Consider the following 24,306-nt stretch of genomic DNA (forward strand, 5'->3'; position numbering starts at 1 on the left):
TTCCGTGGTTTCCCATTTTCACACCAGGCAAATGCTGGGGCTGTACCTTAATTAAGGCCACAGCTGCTTCCTTCCAACTCCTAGGCCTTTCCTGTCCCATCGTCACCATAAGACCTATCTGTGTCGGTGCAACGTAAAGCCCATAGCAAAAAAAAAATTCAAGATGCATGCGTAATAATGTGACGATATTTAATGTGATAGATTTTGATCAGAGCTCATAGACAGGAAGAAGATCCAGTGCATTTCAAAGTCTAAATATGTATCTTTGTTCTCTTTTTGTTTTTTTAGCTTTGATGCCTGATGATGTCCTTCAATGAGGACGAAACATGTTCCACGATTTAGTGTCATTCTGAAGGGAATAAATTTAATTTGTAGTGTAAAAATTGCAATTCTCCTAAAAGTACCATAACACTTGTTAGCCAGTATTTTGTCCAGAGAAGATTTCAGAATTGAAATATATATTTTCCAACGAGGATTTAACAGCCAGTGACAAGTGTTTTTACAAATATACTCCCATTACATCAGTGGAAGTAGAGAGAAGTTTCTAGAAGTGTAAAACAGTATTGACAACCACACATTAATTTAGTAGAAACAAAAATGAACAAGCGATAATTGTTAATTTATTGATTAATAATTTAGTAGTAAGAAGGTTTATATGGTTCATGGTGTGAGTTACTGTAGTCATGTCCTAGTTCGTGAACCACGGGCAACGGCTGAGTGGCCTGAGTGTCGAGATACCAGCTGTTACGGAATGGGAGTGGGCATCTTAGACATATTCTGAGTCATGGCCTTCTTTGCGTTCAGGCGGCTAGGGCTATACAATCCACCGGTGGTCCCTAACCCGTTGGAGGAGAGATCCTCACTTGGACTGTGTGTAAGTAGGGTAGCATCATGCTTCATGAATTTACCGAGGCCGGGCTGAGTGGCTCAGACGGTTGAGGCGCTGGCCTTCTGACCCCAACTTGGCAGGTTAGATCCTGGCTCAGTCCAGTGGTGTTTGAAGATGCTAAAATATGACAGCCTTGTGTCAGTAGATTTACTGGCACGTAAAAGAACTCCCGCGGGACTAAATTCTGGCACCTCGGCGTCTCCGAAGACCGAAAATGTGGTTAGTGGGACATAAAGCAAATAACATTATTATTTATTATGAATTTACCGAGCTCAGAACATTTTAAGCAAGCCTCGGACCTGTGGGAGTAATGGAGTCCCACTCCCATTTGACACGCAAGGGACTCCTTGGAAACAACTTGGCGAACAAAATGGAATTCGATGGGGGGCTATCAATACTAATGGGGCTCAAATTTTCAGTCTGCGCCAGGTAACTGAAAAATGCTACAAGAGGAATAGACAGTTGGGTTTATGTTTCGTAGATCTAACCCAGGGAAAAGATGTTCACCATACTGGGGGACTATGGGATTAAGGATAGATTATTAAGATCAATCAAAGGCACTTATGTTGACAATTGGGCTGCAGTGAAAATTGATGGCAGATAGAGTTCTTGGTTCAGGGTACTTATAGGGGTTAAACAAGGCTGTAATCTGTGGATCATCTGCTGAAAGGTATAAAGTGACAGGGAGGGATTCAGTTAGGTGGAAATGTAGTAAGCAGTCTGGCCTATGCTGATGACTTGGTCTTAATGGCAGATTGTGCTGAAAGTTTGCAGTCTAATTATCTTGGAACTTGAAAATAGGTGCAATGAGTATGGTATGAAAATTAGCCTTTCGAATACTAAATTGATACAAGTAGGCAAGAAATTCAAGAGAACTGAATGCCAGATTGGTGATACAAAGCTGGAACAGGTAGATGATTTCAAGTATTTAAGTTGTGTGTTCTCCCAGGATAGTAATATAGTAAGCGAGATTGAATCAAGGTGTAGTAAAGCTAATGCAGTGAGCTCGCAGTTGCAATCAACAGTGTTCTGTAAGAAGGATCAGCTCCCGGATGAAACTATCTTTACATCGATCTGTTTATAGACCAGCTTTGCTTTACGGACTCAGGATATCTTATTCATAAGTTAGATGTAACAGACGTGAAAGTAGCGAGAATGATTGCTGGGACAAACAGATGGGAACAATGGCAAGAGGGTATTCAGAATGAGGAGATAAAGGCTAAGTTAGGAATGAACTTGATGGATGAAGCTGTATACTTGCTCTAATGTTTTCAAACCACCTCCTGATAATTTTAGATATATAGCCATAATAATCTGGAAGAAATAAATAAGCTTACAAATGGTGAAACAATCACTGAAATAGTCTGCATGAATTCCAAGATTAACCTCCACCTACAAACTAACAACAAAGTTAATAATGGATCACATGCCTGGTGCAGGTCTTAGAAATAACACAAGCGGTTGTTGGTCTGCCCTGTCAATATTTAATATCCTTCCGTAATTCAATAACTAATTTTTTATTACTATTTGCTTCACGTCGCACCAATACAGATAGGTCTTATTGCGACGATGGGACAGGAAAGGCCTAGGAGTAGAAAGGAAGCGGCTGTGGCCTTCATTAAAGTTCAGCCCCAGCATTTGCCTGCTGTGAAAATGGGAAACCACAAAAAAAAAACATCTTAAAGGCTGCCGACAGTGGGGCTCGAACCTACTGTTTCATGGATGCAGGCTCACAGCTACGCGCCCCTAATTGCACGGCCAACTTGCCCGGTATATTTAATTTTGGACCAACAACTTCCACCCCTTGTGTTATTTCCATGAGCCTGTCGATACAGACAAATTGTGAACCAATATGGTTAAATTTATTGATACTTTCGAGATGACGCCGTACACGCAACATGCATGTCCGTGAGGATGGAACCCTACCTGATATGAATTCTAATGCTGAAGACGGCACGAACACCCAGCCCCCGCCCCAGCCATAGAAATTAACTAACGAAACTTAAAATCACCGACCTGGCCAGAAATTGAACCCGGACCCCTTGGACCAAAGTCCAGCATGCTAACCATTTAGCCATGGAGTCAGACACAACAAATGTGAGTCGATCTTACCTGTAACTTTCTGTTCTCATCCACAGTGTCTGCATACTTCTTGCACATGGCTGCCAGCTTCTCCTCAGTAGTCTCCAAACTGTTTAAAGCTTTCAAAACCTGCTCCACATTCCTGTCATCCTTCTTCCTTGCCTTCTCTTCCTTTGTGTTTCTCCTGCTCGGGGCCGACTCTGACGGTAACTTTGTCTACAAGAAGGTAAAAAAAGCACCTCAAGCAAACTGCACGAGTTAACACAATACAGGACAGCTTAATCTGTTTGAACTCACTTCAATATCCTTGTTGGCAATCTTAGAGTCTTCCTTCACGGGAACAATATTCACAGTGTCGCCCATTTTCTTCTGATCATCAGCAGTCTGAAAAAATAATACAAAGTTAATTTTAAAAATTGCAGTACCCATTTCCAAACAACTGTTAAACCCAATAAAATTCCCTTTTCATAGGAGCGTGCCAATCCAACTGATGAGCCCAAATGGCACATCGGGCGAAACTATGCAAAACACACACAGCCTAACCACTCAAAAGCTGGTTCTATTCCCACGATTTAAAAAAAAATTAACCGGCAACTTGATTGGAAAGTTATAAAACAAGCACACAATAAGAAAACAGCAGGATTATTTCTTGAAAAATCGTTCATTTCAAATATACTGTAAATTATATTATCTAGGAGAATCTGTCATCGTATGTCTTCTGTCTGTTAGGATGTTATTAATGCCGACAGTGGGGTTTTCAAAACCACTATCTCCCAAATACTGGATACTGGCCGTACTTAAGCAACTGCAGCTATCGAGCTTGGTACCTTTTTCGATGCCATGCGGTAGTATGTGGGCTAGTGATTAAAAGCTGAATTAATTTAGCATCCTGAATATTTACAAAGCCACTGATGTGGATGTGCAGCTAATGACCAAATACTAAATTACTGTTCTTGGCAGGTAGTGTCTCGAGACAGCAGCTTTTATTCTGAGCGGGTTGGTAACGGAATTTTTAATTTTCATCGTTGATGGGAATGACATCACATGCTGGCCAATAGCAATGCTAGTAGCTACTCTAGCAATGGAGAATAGCGTGTGCTACTCTTTATTAGGTTATGAAAGTAAATGTACTTCTGAGGACAGGCTGGTAGGTCCCTGGCAATCGCAATGAACACATCTCTCCTCTAAAAGGAATTGCATGATTCCTACTTCCTTATAATATGATGCAGCTTACGTGAACATAGTTAATTTCTACTAAACGCTATCAGATAAGCATGAATACCTCAGTGTAAAACAAAAGCTCAAGGTTTTCACCTATTCCATGGGTGGTGTGAATAAAAATGAGTCTAAGCGAGTGAGCGTGTGCTCGCTGAGTGCCTGAGTGTCTTCCTCCCGATGAGCTTCCACTCCGCATTTGCGATGAATAAAAATATAGAGCTGAAGCACAGCGTACACTTGAGTGTCTGGAGCAGCCACTCAGTGTCACTGATCAAGGTCGTGCACGTGCCATGTATATAACACCTTAGACTATGATAACACTTTGATGACTTCCGGGTAGTTCAATGCTTAACATGGCAGATGACAGTGTGGAATTCCAGTCCGCTTTTATCTCCAAAGGAACATACAATTATGTTTTCAAAGTCACAGTTACCGGGTAAGAAGCACAAGGAAACAAGTGCAATAAATGCAGTTCAGTGTGAACTACTCGCTAAATTGAACTTAAACATTTCCGTTCAACAACTGTCTGATTGACTGAATGGTCAGCATTGAGGCCTTCGGTTCAGAGGGTCCCGGCTGGGTCGGGGATTTTAATCGCCTCTGATTATTTCTTCTGGCCCGGAGACTGGGGGTTTGTGTTTGTCCCAACACTTCCCTCTTCATATTCGCACAACACACTACGCTACCAACCATTACAGAAACACGCAATAGTGATTACATCCCTCCATTTAGAGCTGGCGTCAGAAAGAGCATCCGGCTGTAAAACACGGCCAAATCCGCATGTGCAACACAATTCGCACCCAAGAACCCATAGAGGTGGGAAAAGCGGTAGAAAGAGAAGAAGAATTTCCGTCCAACAACTGTTGGTAAAAAATTTCAAAACACGAAAACAAGACTGAAATATAAAGTAGAATGAAAGCGTACGGGAAACAAATGCATATCATTAAAATAATGGGAGGAGCGGCTGATGAATCTGATGCAGGGGGAGAATAACCCTACCATCGGCCGTCTGAAAGGTAGGATATCATATCCTGAATATTACAGCATTAATAAAATGAGGAAAATGGTAGACTTATAACGTAAATAACAAACAATAATTATGATGAAAATATATTGACAACTGAATTAAATTTTTAAGGAGCCAGATCTGCAGGACTGGATGAGTTGGCCATGCGGTTAAGGGCGCGCAGCTGTGAGCTTGCATCCGGGAGATAGTGTGTTTGATACCCACTGTCAGCAGCCTTGGAGATGGTTTTCCGTGCTTTCCCATTTTCACACTAGGCAAATGCTGGGGTTGTACCTTAATTAAGGCCACGGCCACTCCCTTCCTACTCCTATGGCATTCCTGTCCCATCGTCGCCAGAAGACCTATCTGTGCCTGCGTGACGTAAGCAAGTTGTAAGATCTGCAGAAGTTGTCATCCCTTTAACTTCCTACAGAGGCGTCGTAACTCTGCAAACATCGGAGTTTCTCCAAATTCGGGAGTCATAGAGTCAGGCCGTGAGACATATACACTGGTTGAATTCTTCCTTTCCATTGCAAGTGGCCTGTACATTAATGCTAGGGATGCCTTTTCTGTAAATGTAGTCATTCCCATGAACATGTGACTTCTGAATTTGTATACAAGTACAGTCTACAGTTCTGACAGCATAAGGGAAGCTCAAACGTTCTTGCCACTTAGCCCGTGCTTCCTGAATCGAATAATAATAATAATAATAATAATAATGTTATTTGATTTACGTCCCACTAACTATTTTTACAGTCTTCGGAGACGCTGAGGTGCCAGAATTTAGTTGCGCAGGAGTTTTTTAACGTGCCTGTAAATCTTCCGACACGAGGCTGTCGTATTTGAGCACCTTCACTTCCTGAATCTAAGCAACATTTGTTGCAATTTTATCGAATAATCTGCTTTCATTTCTGTTCATGTCAAAACCTGCGAAAATGTTTTTGACACAGTTCTCCGAGATGTCTACACCAACTCCACTCTGAAAACCAGGGTCACCAACATAACGCAATAAGATTTACATATTTTCTTCATTTGTTAGTGCACCATCTCTTGTTTCTTTGAAGTGCCCAAGGAAATACTTCGCTAACCATTCAGCATGCTCCTTGAAAATCCACAGCCTGTTTCCAGTCATCTGACTGGGTCAGGAATGGAATGAATGAAGCGGTGCGGATAGGAATTTTGCTGGCTGCCAAAGCCTGTGGCACCCCTCTGGGGCAATGATTAATGACTGACATGAAATGTAATGATATTGGAGAGTGCTGTTGGAATGAAAGATGACAGGAAAAACTGGAGTACCCGGAGAAAAACCTGTCCCACCTCCGCTTTGTCCAGCACAACTCCCACATGGAGTGGCTGAGATTTGAACCACGGAACCCAAAGGTAAAAGGCCGGCGCGCTGCCGTCTGAGCCACGGAGACTCTTCAGCATGCTCCTTACTGGACCTTAATAACACTCTGTAATCAAGTTGAGATGATTCTCTGCGAAGTTTATATAATTTTCTTTTCCGATTAACCACCACCATTACCTCTGCCATGCCACTGAACTGGACAGTATCATTTGGAGTCACCTACTGAGTTAGCTCAAGGAAAAATGAGCAGGCGCTTACCGGAAAGAGTGCCTGCTTTATCTTTATTCACCAGAAATCTGGAGCGCCCACTCTGTTACTCGAGCGACTGGAGTGTGTGCTCAAGGTCACAGGTCTGCTGTGAGTGACTGCTTCCGACAGGCGGTTTTTATTCAGCTCATTGTGAGTGCCTGCTCTAAATTCGCGAGTAAAGAGTGCGTGCTCATTTTTATTCACACCACCCAATGATGTATGCTGTAACCTTAAAAAAATACATATATTTATTGAAACTAGTTTTAGTCTTACCAGAGATCTCAACACTTTCCCATCATCATCTTCATTCTGTTCACACTTGTTTCAGCTGAGTTCTAGAAGATTCCTCAAGTGCTGGTATTTTAGTACTTCACTTGGTCTTCTGTGAGGTGCAGTCTTCAAATTGGAGGAAAGCTGAGAGCTTGCACAGGACATGTGTTTGTGGTAAGTGTTTTTCAAATCTTTACTCGTCTTACATTGAATTTCATTGTTGCTTCATTTTATCTATAATCATATCTTGCCTTAACTTTGATTTTGACTGATGATGGTCTCTGATAAGACCGAAACTAGTTTCAACAAATATATGTAACCTTTTTAAGGTTACAACAAACAGTATTGAATATGTGGAAACCTTTAGCTTTTGTTTTACACTACATTGCTCTTCAATATGGATTAATATAAAATTTATTACCTGTGAATACTTCACAGTTGACGGTCTAACAGTTTGCTCAGATTGAGGCTATCTATTTGCTTAATAATCTGGTAATACTTAACTAATTAGTTCACAAAAGAGAGGTTAAGAATACAACACGGTGCAGCTCACACAACGTCACAACTCGCAACACAACGCTGCCAACTTATGGTCTGGCTAGACCACTGGTCTGGATTCGTTAGGTCTGACTACTGACCGCAAAGTAACCCATAGACCTCTACTATTCCCTGTGACAGTACTGGCTAGTGCCAAGACCACTGGCTAGTGAAGAAAACATGAGGGAATATGACACTATGATATGTTACTTTCAAACTCTGAGGTTTCATTATTTTACTGGAATGTGGTAGCAGTGGACCATGGTCTATCGGAGACGATAGGAACTGCTCTGCAACCAATAGCAACACAGGAAATGGTTGCATCTCAGAGTCTGACATAGTGTCTGCATGGGTAGGTTGGTAATTCTGGTAAGCATAAAGGGCAGATCTCTCATCTCGTCCACTTTAAATATCATTTCATGTAAATTTTGCATGATTTTCACCTTCCTAAAAATATGAACTTCTTAGTGAAGTGTAACCAATGATCTTTCTTATGGTTAGTCCACGCCAAAGTTAATAAACAATGTTAATAAACTTTTGTTAAACTTCTTCAACATTGTGTCCACACCAAAATAGCTGTTTGTGAGGTTACAATTGATAGGGTCAGGAAGAAGAAAATACAGCTGCAGCTTTCATTATTTTAGCGAGTACAATTAGAGAAAAGCACAGATGCGAAGTGTGGTAATGAAAAATACTCGAAAGGCAAGTAGAATTAAGTTTGGAAAGAACACTTATGCCAGAACTTTTAATTCATGATGCAGCAGGGTTTCAAAATTCTCTTGAGAATGCCCCCACATGACTCTCAGTTCTTGTTGACAGTAATTGGGTCTGAAATGGCAAGTAATGAAACAGATTATCGGAAATCCAGCTCCACTAATAACAGGCTTTTTTTTTTTTTAATTTATAGATAGGCTACAACTAAGATTCCTAGCAACTGATGACATTTCACTTATATACCTATTTGTCTAAGAGTATCAAAACAAGCAATCTGAGTTATTGTGTGTGAGGTGTTTGAAGCTTTATACATCAATATCAAAAAATTTGAAAAGGTACAAAATAAAGAAAATCTTAATTTAACCTAGTTAGGATAGTATTATTTTGATGATAGACTATACAAGCGATTATGGAGGGTTACGTTATTCAGCGAGGAGTGAAGCTGGAAATGACACATCAGAACACAGCTAAAAGAATATCATACAGAATTAAATTTACTGCATATTAGAAATTTTGCTTGTGATTTGACAGTCAATTTTTAGAAGAAATAACATATTATTGTATTCTGCGCTATGAATTTGCGTGCTCTAATTGCGTCTTTGCGCATGTGCAAACCGAAATTTTAACGAAAATACAAAAATTTAATGAAAAGTTTCATTCACAAAAGTTCAAGAAATGTTGTTTATCAACACGCTCAAATAGTTAATTAACACACTATTTTCTTTATTAACATACAAAAATGTTCATGAACATTGTTTATTAACAGTATTTGTAACAAAGTTAACAAAAACATCTTGGTGTGGATGCACCTTTAGCCCATCAAAGCAGATTTTGTACAGTAAGCGGTAGGACTTAAGAGTGCATTAGTGAAAGGGAGTGTTTGTCAACTAGTGATAAAGATGTATGTGAAATATCAATGAATGATATAATACTGTTCTTCCACACCCGAAAACGGTCAACACTGAAGACAGATGTATGTAGGCCTACGGTTTTCTGTCATCACTTCAGGTGGATGTTAAGAAATAATATCCAAGTGCTTGAATTAATATTTTCTGTACAACATTCACATGTATAGGTTTAACATCAGAAAAACCAATACCTAATCAATGAAAATCATTAGCCATCCGATGTTACCCTGTCAAGAGGGTTCAACTTTGGACAGTAACACTCTAGAAAAATAAACAAAAACAGCAGTTTCATTAAATTACTGCAAAAACATGCTCTAAAAATGTTCAGTAGGCTATAGGCCTACTATAATTTAATATTTTGAAATAAAAGCTTTGTTGAAGCTTTTAATAAAATCGTGTTACTTTATTTATTTTAAAATTGTTCAAATTTGCCCCATTTTGGAGTAAATATAAACTTAGGCCTATAAAAATAGCAAATGTATTACAATTACATTAATGCTTTTGTTGGCTTTCATTGCTTACTACTCTTTGTGGGTTAACATGAATTAAACTGGTTTCAAATTCGTCAAGAAAACTTTGGTTGCATGCAAACACTAGAAGCAATAATTTGTGTTTATGCAACATACATTGACGGACATAAGTGTTCACACAGCACTGGAGGCATTTGACATATGCACATATTGGCAACAGTAACTGCTTTTTTAAATAGATATTTAAATAGAAATATATTTTGTTTATAACAGCCTCCGTGGCTCAGGCGGCAGTGCGCCGGCCTCTCAACGCTGGGTTTCTGTAGTTCAAATACCGGTCACTCCATGTGAGATTTGTGCTGGACAAAGTGGAGGCGGGACAGGTTTTTCTCTGGGTCCTCTGGTTTTCCCGGTCATATTTCATTCCAGCAACACTCTCCCTGATTAAATGACTGGAAATAGGCTGTGGATTTTCATTTTCATATTTCGTTTATAACCGTGTATTTAGTTACAGAATACACAAACTTATAAGAACTGCTTTGCTAAAGAAAGAAATAAAGATAGTCTTCTAGTCTTTTTATGGGTGGACATAAATGTTCCCACAACAACTTAAAATTATCGTACGCTTTTTTCACCATGCATTCCCTTGTTGCGAATAACACTTCTTAATCTGTTAGGCATTGAAGCTACTAATTTTCTTGTGATTTCTTCACCAATAGCATTCCATTCTTGTAGAAGCAATTCTTTCAGTTGGTTTTTGCTGGATATGTGATGTTTTCTGACTCGTCGTTCGAGTTCATCCCATATATGTTCAATAGGCTTAAGGTCGGGGGACTGGAGAGTTTCAGGCTATGAGGTGTATTATAAAAAATCCAATAACGAACATTATTAGTAGTATGCTTTGGGTCGTTGTCCTGCTGAAAGTAGTAATGAGCCCGTAGACCCAGTTTTTGCGCACTATGTCATAAATTGTTTTTCAAAATATCCAAATAAGCATACTGGTCCATTGTTCTATCTACTGTATAAACACTAGATCTCCAACACCTGAAGCTGCCATGTACCCCCATACCATAACACTTCCATCACAGTGTTTAACTGTATTCCTTTTCCTCCTAACTGGCATTCTTCCATCATGGCAAAAAATGTTAAATTTGCTTTCATCTGAAAAAAATAACTTTTTCCAAAAGTTGTCATCCTTCATTATGTACTCTTGAGCAAATGCCAACCTCTTCTTTTTCTTCACTGGGCTGATAAATAGCCTCCTCCTGGGATTTCGGGCACGATATCCCGCTCTATGAAGAGTTCTACAGACGGTGTTTGGATGTACCTGTTTACCATAGTACTCCTGAAGGTCTGCTGCAATTTTGGAAGATGATATTTTCGGAGTCTGTTGCACTGTCTTAATTACCGTCTTCTCTTCTCTCAGAGTGAGCTTATGGGGACACCCACTTCTCTTTTTATTTATCAATGTTTTAGTAGTTCTGTACTTCTTAATGATACTGCACACTATGCATCTGCTTTGTTTAATGATTTGTGCAATTTCGGCGTACAATTTGCCTTCTTAATGCCGAGTTACTATTATTTTTCTTTCTTAAATTGTAGTTTCCTTCCTAATTTTCCCCATTCTGCCGTGAATCACCAGTATCCACCTCTCATGGTAAACAAGGCTTGTAACTGTGTTCACTCCTCAGTGTTCAAATTAGAACTGATGCGTAATACTCTGTTTTGTTCATAGCTTTTATCAGTGTGTGTAGACTTATGTCCAAGACACCGCCGTCTCAATCTCTATATACTGCCTGTTCTGTGCCGCGAGAATTGCGTTTATAGCGACATTGCAGATGGCAGCACTTACCGCACCCAGAGCACATGTTGGTTAAATGAAAGTTGGTCCATGACACCAATATAAAATGAACATGTTACTAACTGAGAAGATAATGCACAAGCAGAAACTACCATTTCACATTTGAGCTTGACTTAAGATATAGAAATGTAAAATATATAAAATCTTACCAGTTACAGTAGATATATTAGGATCATCCCAAGCTGCATTGTACACACAAATTTCAGAATTTTCTCGACATGAGTAACGGAGCACCTTTTCAGTCCTTTTCTTACTGTTATTTACCAGCAGTGGACGCAAAAAAATTCTATCACTATTTTGCTGACCCTTTATTCATGACCAGTTTTCCGGATACGTTTTATAGCACTATGCAGTGCATGCGTTTATCATGTCATTACATCCACCACCCAATCTCTCTGAACTAAATAGAGCTTCTATTGCGTCTGCAGAAAATCATCTTGTAAGAACATAAAATAACCGATTTTGTAACAGATAAGACACACATTCCACTATAGATTTCACAGTTAGCGAGACAGCATTTGCTGTGTCATTAGTCAGACACTTAGGTTTCTCACGTTTTGATTCCAAGCGAATTATTTTAACGTACTCGATGAAATCATTCATTCAACCATTGTAAGTATTTTATCTGCTGGTGAATAGAAATGCTCACAATCTGGATTGTTTTGCCGAAAGGCATTACAGTAATCATTTCTGAACTATAAGGGATAGATTGGAGACTTCTAAGCCTTTAACGAGGAAGTAGGCAGTAGGACTAGAGAATTTCTTTGAAAGTTGGATTACAAGAAAACACAACAGTTTATTCGCGAGAGCTGGAGATTTTACAATATCTGTGCTGCATACACCTTCAACATTGACCACGTAAACAAACTTGTCACTGGTTCGGTCGTAGAGGAGCCGTACCTGATTAGCCATTTAATCGGCGATCACTGTTACACTCCTCTCTGTTGGTCTGAGAGTTTTACATTCAGCTCTAAGTATTTCCTTCACTAATTGAGAAATCCCGACAAACACTACAAACATTTTCCATTTAGGCTACCTGTCCCGAGTAGTTTGTGACGGACCTGACACTAGACCAGGAATCCTGCCATATTCGTAACCGTTTGGGATAATATTCCCTACGCCACATAGTACCGCGTGATTTGTTCTGACTGCCCGGAGTTGGTCTTGTGAAAATTATGGATTTGATTTTTTAAATGGTCTTTTTCCTTTATATTTGGCTGCTTCCTTTACTTTATTCAGACGATCAATTTCTGGGTTGTCTTTGAATTGTTTCTGTAGTCTTTTAACATTATGGTTAGTCATCAGCTGTTATCGCAGTCTTAGAATTCTTGATCGGAGCCTTATCACTGCTGTCATTCTTACTCGTTGGAATACTGACTTGGATTGATACATCGTTGTTCAAATGAATTTTGTACTCGTCATCCAATGTATTTCCTGCGGTTGAAGAGATTGTTTCATCACAGATTTCTTCCGAAGAAATATCTTGTCGCTGTCTGGTCTTTCGTGGCGCTATTTTTCTGGTGTGAAGGTAATGGGGATAATTCAAAGACCGACTAGGCACGCTCTCTGACTTCAATATATTTTTCTTTTAGTTCTATCTTTATCTCCATCTCTACAATTCAGGCTACAAACACGAGAATAATCAGATGGAATCCATTAATTACCCTTGGTTGATCCTTACCTTGATAGAGCGTTTAGCCAATTTTCCCAAAGTTCTTTACTTGGGGGATAACAGGAATCCCCACACCTGAAGAATTTGAATTTCCTGCTTTGATATACAGAGAGGAACACAACAATTAATCATTTTACAACCAGGGACACACACATAAATGTTCAATGCAAACGCACTGGAACACAATAACATGTGTACGGAGATAAGTTGGGTGCGTTAGCTGGTGCCCCTAGTGGAGGTTCGTGACACTAAGAGCTCACGGCTGAGAAGCACGTTAACCGCATAGCATAGAGCAGGTAGTATATAGGATTGAAACGGCGATAGTCCAAGCATACCACCTCTCCTCGGCCTTATTTTCCTCATCCCTTCCTGTATAATCAGCATTTTACTGTACATATTTTAGCGTATGTATGCATAATGTATGGTTTCAATTCATGATAGACCGAACAACGTGCGCAGTTTGCTATTGTGCCTATTTTATATTGACTAATGGGTCAATGGGCCTCTGTGTGAATACTTAGGCCTATGACAGTCTGTGTATGCTCATGACAAGCAAGATGGAAGTAATGTCTAAAGATTCCATAATATGCTAGTTCAAAAATAATAGCTTGCTTACCCTATATAGGGTCAGTCAGGGTAAATATGAGACTTTTTTACAACTTTGTTCATAAATTACAAACTACAACAGTGACAGTTATAAAAAAAATCATAATAAGTTGTGACTGGTGTTACAAAAAACACTGGAAACAACAGATTACTATATATTCATTAACTTTTGAAAAATAAATATAAATGTGCGTCTCATTTTTAACCTGCAAAAGGGGGAATTATGAGACAACCCAGGGGAAAAGTGAGACAGTATTGTAGCAGACTGTAAAATCATGTTGGAGAGATAATAGGGTAATTGTAAGACAGTTTAGGGTCAAAGGAAGACAGGAAAAAATTTGGGTGTAATAGTTTGCAACACTTTCCTCAGTTTTATTATAGGAACAAAATGGCCATGTTCTGATACCACGAAATTTAGGCTTGAGATGCATTTTTAAATTCATTCCTGACAAAAATTACTTAGTATAGACTGTTGACATTATCCCATCTAATTAAATGGTACCTGAGCTTTATGCTTGAATTTTATGTTACATTTTAATTAGGCCTATACTACACTTACACATAAAAAGCAATGCCGTACCACAACACACATTAATTACAACATCTCAACCTTAGACAGGGACAATAGTAAAACAGAATACAGTACAAATAACGAACTCATAATTAAAACTGAAATGAAAAAAACTATAAACTGAACTACCGGTATTATTATTTCAATACAGCCCAAAAAATGACATTCAGTAATAAATAAAACTTAAGTGTTCTGAAATATTGATGAGAGTTTAAGATATGTTTGCCAATCTACAAAACTTTTTCTCGAAGCGAAGGATAGCTTGTAACAAAATTATTGCAAATAATATGAACAGTGCAATGGAAATTATAATGGTAAGAAGAGAGTATTGTATAGGGGGTTTGCATAAAACTGTACCTATGAAACAAAAATCACCAACAAATTCGTGTTAAACATGCACTTCACTGCGGCTTTAATCCACCACTGGGTATCTATTAGAAGTTGGTTGCCAATTTAACTTCGTAGCATCTTACCACACCGCAACTCTGCTTACGGACAATTTAAAACAACATTAAACCAAACAAATAACCACCGCCATTACACAGTAAACCATGTGCTGCGATCTAAATATCATATCCAAAACTTAAAGAACAAATGAAGTCAAGTGAAGGCATATTTTCAAAATAAAGAGAATTCGAATTAACACTATAACAAAAAGGCATAAGAGTGGCAATATGTGTAGTAATTACTACTTAAAAACAACAAAAATGAATTACGTTGTTTATAACGGAATTTGTGACACACGAGTATTTACAGGGATACAAAGAAAAATATTAAGTCTTGGCTGAACACTGAACAGGTACTATACTACCCAAAAAAATTACTTGCCTTATTTTCAACGAGTGACTCCATAAGTTATAATAAAGTTGTGCCTACAAACAAACGTGCGTTGACCTGATTTTGTTGATTGTTTCGGCGAAACCTCCGTTCTGCCGCATGGCGAACTTAAAACAGGCAGCGAGGAAAGCTATTTCCGTGCATGTCTATGTTTAGAACAAAAGCTGAAATGAGGTGCTGAAACGGCAACGCAATTGGGAGTTAAAATGATAAATATTAATGTATCTCGTTTCTGTAGGGATATTAAAAACATAATAATGCGCACTAGACCGTGCTTTACTTAGTTACCCCTTCAACTCTTTATTTTGCAGATTATATCCAGTCAATATTTCAAGAGTTATTTTAGATCACGAAACGTCTACAAACAATGGTGGGGGCGGGGTAAAGTATTGATGGTGGACACGGTAGACGAAAGCTGTTCAATACATTATCAGTGCCCGATTCTGACTGATGCTCCGACTTAGTTATGGCATTCCTGTCTGTGTAAGAACTAATGATCATGTAGACTATGTGGAGGAATCTTCACAAACATGTCACAGTGAATCGTTTAGAAATATCCGTTGTTCACTTGGTTTGAGCAATACAATAGAGGTAAATACATTCGAGAGACTATTAACGCCACCAAGAGAGTGGCCGTGCGGTTAGGGTCGCACAGCTGTAAACTTGCATTCGGGGGAGAGTGGGCTCGAATCCCACTGAAGATGATTTTCACACCAGGTAAACGCTTTGCTGTACCGTAATTAAGGCCACAATTGCTTCCTTCCCCATTCTAGCTCTTTTCTTAGCCATCGTCGCCATGCAACGTACATTGTAAAATAAAAAAAAATCTATTCACGACGATAACCTTGTCCTAAAGATAAGTCGGATGTACCGTCGGTGCCTTATTTGTTGACGGTCCTCTATCTATTATTCCTAATATGTGGGTGTCTATGCAGAAAATAAGGGATCCCCTCCTGAGTGCTCTGGTTTTCAGTTCCTTTTCTTCTTCCTTACCATTTGCCCTGCCTGACCTTTGCAATTCTGTCTGACAGATAGAAAAACCAACGGAGTTGTTTGTGTTTAGTGTTGTTACCAGGGCTGGTAGGGTATATAAGAGGTGTTAACAGCGTCAGATATAGAAGGACAAGCTTGACTGTCGTAGTGGAAGGACGTGTTCCTCTCACTCGCTCTCACTCTCCTCGCCAGGCGATCTGTAGTTTCCCAGTACTAGTCAGGCAGCTGTACTTGTTGACACAATTCTGGTACAATACTGTGTGTACTTTTAAGTACACAGTAAGAGCTTGTCAGGAAGCACTTTTTAGAGCTATTTCTTTTTCAGGTTGTTATTACAGGAAGCAACAGGAATGACGGAGCTGTGGGACAACCTACAAGAGGGCTACAAGGACGCAGCGGGGGAGATTATTCTGTGGGTAGACCACAGGACCGTCCCACTGAACCTGGCCCTCCCTGCTCTATTGGTGCAGTACCGACCGGGGCAAGACTCCTACAGGGAGGCCTACCTCATCATCGAACTCCTCAAGAGGCTGGAGGGGGCTGCAGGGAAGGATCTCTCAACCGATGCCATTGAGAACATCCTGAACTGGGCGATAATCATTTGCCCCATGGACCCAGGCCAGATCAGCCACTACAAGAGAAGCTTTTCTGTTTACTTTCAGGTCACCTGACTACCAGGATTGAGAAGCTGCCCTGCCGGCATTAGCAGCCAGGAGACAGCCACCCAGACGTCGCAGCGGACATCTACAGTCAGGAAGCAGAGGCACAAGCAGGTGGGAACAGACCCACGTTTCTTGGCTCCTCCGGAGCTGAGGACGGCGGCGGCGCTCCTGAGTGCAGCGATGGTGCGACCCAGGTTGATCTGCTGTACTTCACGAAGTACACACAGACCAACAAGTCCGCCAACCAGGAATGTCCACCATCTGCCCGGGCCACCCAGGAAGGGTCTACCACCTGAGTGCAGACCAGAAAGGCGACCTGGACGGTGGAATGTAGCATAGACACGGACGCCCCTGGGCGTTCAGAGGCTGCTACTCAAGCCCGATCTGCTAGCACCTCGTTCACGATGCAGACATCCATATGCGCCCTACAGGACAGGGAATCCACAGAGATGCCAGCAACAAGCGCCGCCGCCGCCGCCAGCCAGGAGGGAGAAGACGGCCCTGCAGCAGGGCCACCTGCCACACCATGGTCACCAGACCAGGGGGAGGAATGCTCCCAGGATGCGGCCTCTTCCCCCGCCGAGAAGAGACCACCACCGCCAGGAAGCAGACGCTGTCCCCGGACTGGCAGGGAGAAGAAGAAGACAACGACGTCGATCCAACAGGAGAGGGCCAACCAGCCGCAACCCAGAACTGCTACAGGGAAGGCAGCCAATTAGGAGTGGACCTCAATGTGTAGCGGCAGACAGGTGAGAACAGAACGTCCCCCTCAGCAGCTCTTGCAGTGTTTCCGCTGTTTGAGGTGGGGCCACCGTCAGGTCAGCTGTGGGCTCCAAGTGAGCTGCAACCGCTGTGGTGGTGATCATCATTACACGGCCTGTGCTACACTTATGGAGGTGCCGGTGTGCGCCAACTGCACAGGGGGCCACCTGGCCTCCAATTGCAGTTGCCCTGTATACCGGACCATGGTGCGGGCAGAGAGGAAGAAGGTCCGGCGCCATGTTCCGCATCCATCCAGCAGGTCTCCGCCTCGGTGGGCTTGGCCTCATTCTCCGGTATCAGAGACTGGGTACGAGGGACCCCAAGGGAATCGGGCGGTGCGACAGGCCCTAGTGGCAATTGCCGCATGGCTTGGCAACCGGCAAAACCCGCGCTAGCCACAGCAGTGCCCAGAAGGACTCATCCCTGAATAACTGGACTGGCGGGAATAGGCTTATGACTTGAGCATGATACCTATTCCCAACTAACGCAATTACCTGGACCTCTCCAGAACCACATCCTTGCATGTGTTATCTACAAAATGTCAGGTTTTACATGTAGGCATCTTTCTATTTCCGCCTATGTGGTTTTGTCTTGACCCTTATTACCCGATTACACCACTATTGATACCCATCACCACATCTGGCCTGATAACATGCTGAGCATAGGTACAGGCAGATACTCCTGTAGTATCACACTCCCACTCCTCCCTGCTATCTTTCTCTTCTTAGAACTAATAGCATGTCTGAGGCAATATAGAATAGAGTCAATTGCCACGTGGGAGGAGCGGGCTTCAGGCCCCTCCCCCCCTCAAAAAAAAAAGTCAGATGTAGAGAATTTGGCAGTCACAGCGAGCAGACATACGTGCTTCCCGCTGAGTCACTCTCCTCACCAGGCAATCTGTACTTTCCAAGTACCAGCTAGGCAACTGTACTTGATAGTGCATCTTCCAAAATAGCATCGTGTACTGTTTGTACTTTTAAGTACGCAGTAAGAGCATTGTCAGGAAACACTTGTCAGTGCTAGCTCCTTTTCAGGTTTTTATTTCAGGAAACTACAGGAATGGCGGAACTGCGAGATGACCTGCCAGAGGGCTACAGGGAACTGACGGCAGAGCTTGTTCAGTGGGTTGACCACAGGACCGTCCCACTGAACCTGGCCTTCCCTGCTCTGGTGGTGTTCTATCGACCAGGATAGTTATAGGGAGGCCTACCTCATCATCAAACTCCTCACCAGACTAGAGGGGGCTACAGGGAAGTACCTCTTAACCGACGCCTTTGAGGACATCATCCTGAACTGGGCAATAATCATTCGCCCTATGGATCCAGGCCAGATCGGCCTCTATGAGAGGAACGTTTCTGCTTACTTTCAGGTCACCTGACTACCAGGAAGGAGAAGCTGCTCTGCCAGCACCGGCAGACAGCCGGGAGGCAGAGGAACAGGCAAGCGGGAATGGACTCACGCTCCTCCGGAGCCAAGGACCAACGATGACGGCGGCGCTCCAGAGCGCCGTGACGGTGTGACCCAAGTTGATTTGCTGTACTTCACAAAGTACATGCAGACCGACAAGGCCGCCAACCAGGAACATCCACCACATGCCCGGGCCACCTAGGAATGGCCCACCACCAGGAAGACGACCCAGACGACAGAAGGTGGCATGGAGACGGACGCCCCCTGGGCGTTCAGAGGCTGCAATGCAGGATCAGCCTGCTAGTGCCTCATTCATGATACAGATATTGATGTGCACCTCTTAGGATAGGGAATGCAACAAGATGCCAGCAACGAGCACCGCCGCCAACCAGGAGGAGGGAGAAGCCAGTGCTGCAGCGGGACCACCCGCTACCCAAGGGTCACCAGGTCAGAAGGAGGGCCACCAGGACGAGGCCTCCTCCCCTCCTGAAAAGAGACTACCGCCAGGAAGCAGACACCGCCCCTGGACAAGAAAGAAGAAGATGACGCTGATCCACCAGGAGAGGACCGCCCAGCTGCAACCCAGGACTGCTCCCAGGACAGCAGTCGACCTAGGAGCCAATCAGGAGAGGACCTCAGCGGGTAGCAGCAATTAGGTGAGATCAAAACGTCCCCCTCAGCAGCTCTTGAAGTGTTTCCGCTGTTTGAGGGGAAGCGACCGGCAGGACAGGTGTGGGCTCTTAGTGAGGTGCAACCGTTGTGGGGGCGATCACTACATGGCCTACACAGCACCTGAAGAGGCGCCGGTGTGCGCCAACTGCTTGGGGAGCCACGCAGCCTCCCATCGCAGTTGCTCTGTGTACTGGGCCATGGCGCAGGCAGAGAGGGAGGCGGCCCGGCGTCATGACCCACCCCCATTCAGGAGGCCTCCGCCCAGGCAGGCCTGGTCTCATTCTCTGGGATCGGAGACTGGGTAGGAGGGACCCCTATGCGGCAGGCCCTAGTGGCTAACAACGCATTGCTCCACAAAAGGCAAGGCACGCGCTAGTCACGGCAGTGTCCAGACGGACTGATACCTTGACAACTGGAATGGCGAGAATATGGATCGTGGCTGGTGCATGATATATTTTCTCTACTAACCGCAAACACCTTTCCTTGCATGTGCTATCACAATTTGTCAGGTTTTACATGTAGGCTCTTTCTCTTTCTGCCTATGTGGTTTTCTCCTGACCCTTAATACCACACCTTAACACCACATACCCAGCACAATCTCTGGCCTTGGTAGCATGTTTGACATGGAAACAGGCAGATACTCCTTGTATCACTTCCCACTCTTCCCTGCTATCTCTTCTTAGCAATAATAGTATGTCGCAGGCAATGTAGATTGAGTCGATTGCCATGTAGAGTGATGTAGAGTAGATGTAGAGTGATCACTGTGAAGGACACGGAGATGTATGGTATGTTAATTTTACGATCTAAAATCCAATTTTTGAGGCTTCTTAGAAAATAGATTCAACGATCTGTTGGTCCTACAATTATATTTCTGAATGTTTATGTAGTTTATTGTAATTTTTTTTTTTTTTTTTTTTTCATGGGAGAGGGGATTCTAACCCCCAGTAACCCTCTTTTGGCTTTGCCCTGGGTAAGAATGGATATGATAAACTGTGTTCCTCACATTGTGAATCTGGAATCACTAGCTCATGAGCTCCAAGAACTCAACGATAGATTCAAAATCTTCAAGTCCGCTTATTCTAAGATCGGTGCTGTGATATTTAAGAGTGTGAAGAGATGCAGTAATCTCATCAGAGAAAATTTGTACTGTCCTTTTCACATTCATCTTTTCAAAATTTTTAGGTTAAGATGCTTTTATGTCAAAAAATGAACAGACTTCCACATTTCACCTTTCTTCAGATCAAACAGCATTCTGAAGTGCTTTGGCTAATGGACTTCCCTTAATTGAGCATTGTGCATATTACATCAAGAATAAGACTCATCATGTTCTTAATGGTATGAGAGTAGGTAGAGTGAGGTATCTCAGGAAATGGATTTTCCAGACAAATCCAGGTGGTGGTGATGATTACTGTATTAAGAGAAAGTATAGCTAGGCAATCATCCTCTACCGCTAATCTGAGGGAAAGAAATGAAGGGGCCTGCCACATCAAAAAATGAAGGTATTGAACAAAGACAGATAAGGGCGTGAAAATTAAAGACTCCCTAGACCTTGAATGCTCTTAATACCTTCGGAGTCGCGAAAGAACAAGAGTTGATCGAGGGAGGTCCGATAGGATAGATAAAAGTGAAAAGCCTAACACAAGTAAGTGGAAACAATGCCAGGACTCAGCTAAGTGCCCTGTGGTTGCCAGCCCATGCTCCTCCTTGTTCAGAGCCCCTGGGGCCCCTTTCAATCCCCTCCTATGACAGGCAGGGGATACCATGAGTGTTATTCTACTGCACCCACCCACAGGGGGACATAGGGAACATTGCAAAATTTGTAGCATGGTTGTTGGTCAGCATTCTAATAACTCTAAAACCAGCATCTTGTACTTTAGCAATGACTTTTAGTACAAGTTCTTTTAACTACAGTCCTGTCGCATGTCAGTGAAGTAGCGCACAGAAATTACAAAATAAGATGCTAACCCTTGTAAGACATAGCATGTAAGTCGTGTGGCAACATCATTCTCCCTGCCACATTCTTTCTCCAATCAATCCAAATCCACTGCACCGATAACAGAAACTCCTGCTGATACCAAGCGAGTTGGCTGTGCAGTTAGGGTTGCTCAGGTGTGACCTTCCATTCGGGAGATAGTGGGTTCGAACCCCACTATTGGCAACTGTGAAGATGGTTTTCCGCAGTTTTCCCATTTTCATACCATGCGAATGATGGGGTCCTACCTTAATTAAGGCCATGGCCACTTCCTTCCCACTCCTATCCCTTTCATACCTCATTGTCGTCATAAAACCTATCTCTGTCGGTGCAGTGTAAAGCAAAATTATATATATATATATATATATTTTAAAAAAAAGGAACTCCTGCATTTAAATATTGAATGAACTTCAGGTCGAATAGTCATCCATAATGAGAGAACCAAAGGCTCCTTCATCGGCAACTAAGCTTGCTGTTCTGATAGTCTCTGTAATGTTTTCTTTTGAAAAGGTGCCAACAAAGTACTCTGGAGTTGATTTGCTGGAAAGTAGAACCAGAATATATATTTGAGACAAACTCATACTCAGACAGGGATTTGTTTTGCCATAAAATGTGGTATCTGATGGCTATTTCATTCCATTTGTACTCTCTCCTAAAAGACCATCACATGAAAACTCATGGAAAGACACTTGTTCCTCTCTACCCTTAGTGTTATTACACTGTGGAATACAACAGTAAACTATGGTAATAACATTCTGTCACTAATTTAATGATACCAAGCTTGGCACATTGCGATAGCCAACTGCAGCCTAGGTGCTTTAAGCAGGCCGAATGCTCGGGAGGGGAGGGAGTGTTATGAGTGTGAACAGAGTTTCTTTTTTTCTTCTTTTTAAAATTCTCCACCCTGAAGCAGTGGTGCGGGCCACCTAGAGGGTGTCGCCCTCTCCCTGGCCAGGTGAGTTTCTGATGGAATGGCCAGGTTTTTCATATCAAGTGTAGGCCTAGGTATGGGATTGCCGCATTCATATACTTTTCATTTTTGATAAACTGAATCAGACATCCACTTTGACATTAAGTAGCGGCAATTGGGAATTAAAAGTGCGGGGGCAAAAAGTATAGAGACAACAAACGGTACCCGTGTTTGTAGGATATAGCGGACGGGAGGTTTATATAAATCAAAACAGAAAAAGGAAAAGCTTTTTGATGCTCTCTGAGCGAATTTCGACAGAGAGGTAAAGGTTGACAGTTTACCAACTTAAGTGCGGTAATAATATCTTTTACCGGGCGAGTTGGCCGTGCGCGTAGAGGCGCGCGGCTGTAAGCTTGCATCCGGGAGACAAGTGGGTTCGAATCCCACTGTCGGCAGCCCTGAAGATGGTTTTCCGTGGTTTCCCATTTTCACACCAGGCAAATGCTGGGGCTGTACCTTAATTAAGGCCACGGCCGCTTCCTTCCAACTCCTAGACCTATCCTATCCCATTGTCGCCATAAGACCTATCTGTGTGTCGGCGCGACGTAAAGCCCCTAGAAAAAAAAAATATCTTTTTGACATTTTATTTCAATCCTATACAATGAAACTTTCACCAAAGGAACAATATTACATATTTCTAACAATTAATAGATGTACAGTGTGATTATACTATTTTACTATTTACTATTTTACACACTAAAAAACTAACTGACACTAAAGAGACTGCCAGACTGACGAATGCGCGTGCAAGCGGGTGAACCATACCTCAGCGTCCACGACCTTGGCATGGTTAGCCGAGACCATGGGCACCCATAGGATAGTTTGTAGAGGGGGCTAGACCTGGGGTATGTAGTATTTTTAATATTTTGGAAGATGAAAGGTGACTTGTATTCCGTGGTAGAGTACCACTTTGTTACCACACACTGTATCCCCTACCACTTCTACGTAATACCGATTGTTAAATCATTTTCTTGAAAGAAAAACCCCTGAATAAATGAGATTTTTTCCTTACCCTGAGAGCTGGGGGGAGAGGCGTCCCCACGTTGCCCCCGGGCATGGGCGCCCATGGCCGATACGAACGGTATTTTGTTAGTATTTCCGCTAATACGGCTAAAATGGGGGAAAAATTTGTAATATTTTCTCCAGAAAGTGACCCCCCTCCTCAATCCCTGTACTTCTGTGCTTCAAGACACGTGATACACGGTCGAAAATATCCTCTAGACATCAGTTCAATCCTCGTCATTAATTAAATAACGTACTTGTTTCCATCGTCGATTAATAAACTAACTCGGCCCTTCTTTACGTGTATCCAATCCACATAGTAAATACGCAGTTACCGGTACCAGTTGTTTCATGATCGTTCTTAAAATAATTGTTTAAGAAAGGAAGTAATCTTGTCTTTCCCGATTTTACAGTAGTTTGCTTTCTTTTCATTTAAATTGGCCGTTTAGTACGTACGTCGTCATGAATTACAAAGATAAGATTACGAAAGTATTTTTTTCTCGAACAAAAGTATTTTCTTTTTTAAGTGTTGAACTTTATGTTTATAAAAATGGAAGGATGCCACTTTTATGTTGGCAATACTCGCGAAGTCGGTCATCTGTTTATATTCTTTGATGTTTTGGTTTGG

General features: G+C 42.1%; 1 protein-coding gene across 3 annotated transcripts in view; it reads right to left on the bottom strand.

Moving 5' to 3' along the window:
• The window catches only part of LOC136884929 (alpha-taxilin), a 67,712-nt gene extending 52,341 nt beyond the window's left edge, over window positions 1-15,371 (bottom strand). For 2 of the 3 annotated variants that reach the window (XM_067157250.2, XM_067157249.2), the window contains exons 1-3: window positions 15,230-15,371; window positions 3,269-3,355; window positions 3,002-3,187 (exon numbers count right to left, since the gene is read on the bottom strand). In XM_067157250.2, the coding sequence (XP_067013351.2) occupies window positions 3,002-3,187; window positions 3,269-3,355; window positions 15,230-15,253 (297 nt within the window). In that variant the 5' untranslated portion in view covers window positions 15,254-15,371. Of the gene's footprint in view, window positions 1-3,001; window positions 3,188-3,268; window positions 3,356-14,758; window positions 14,942-15,229 lie in introns of those variants that run through there. The other variant, XM_067157251.2, reaches the window with a different exon arrangement.
• Window positions 15,372-24,306: the final 8,935 nt, after the last annotated feature.

This window comes from Anabrus simplex, chromosome 13, assembly GCF_040414725.1.
Source record: "Anabrus simplex isolate iqAnaSimp1 chromosome 13, ASM4041472v1, whole genome shotgun sequence".
Lineage (NCBI taxonomy): Eukaryota > Metazoa > Arthropoda > Insecta > Orthoptera > Tettigoniidae > Anabrus > Anabrus simplex.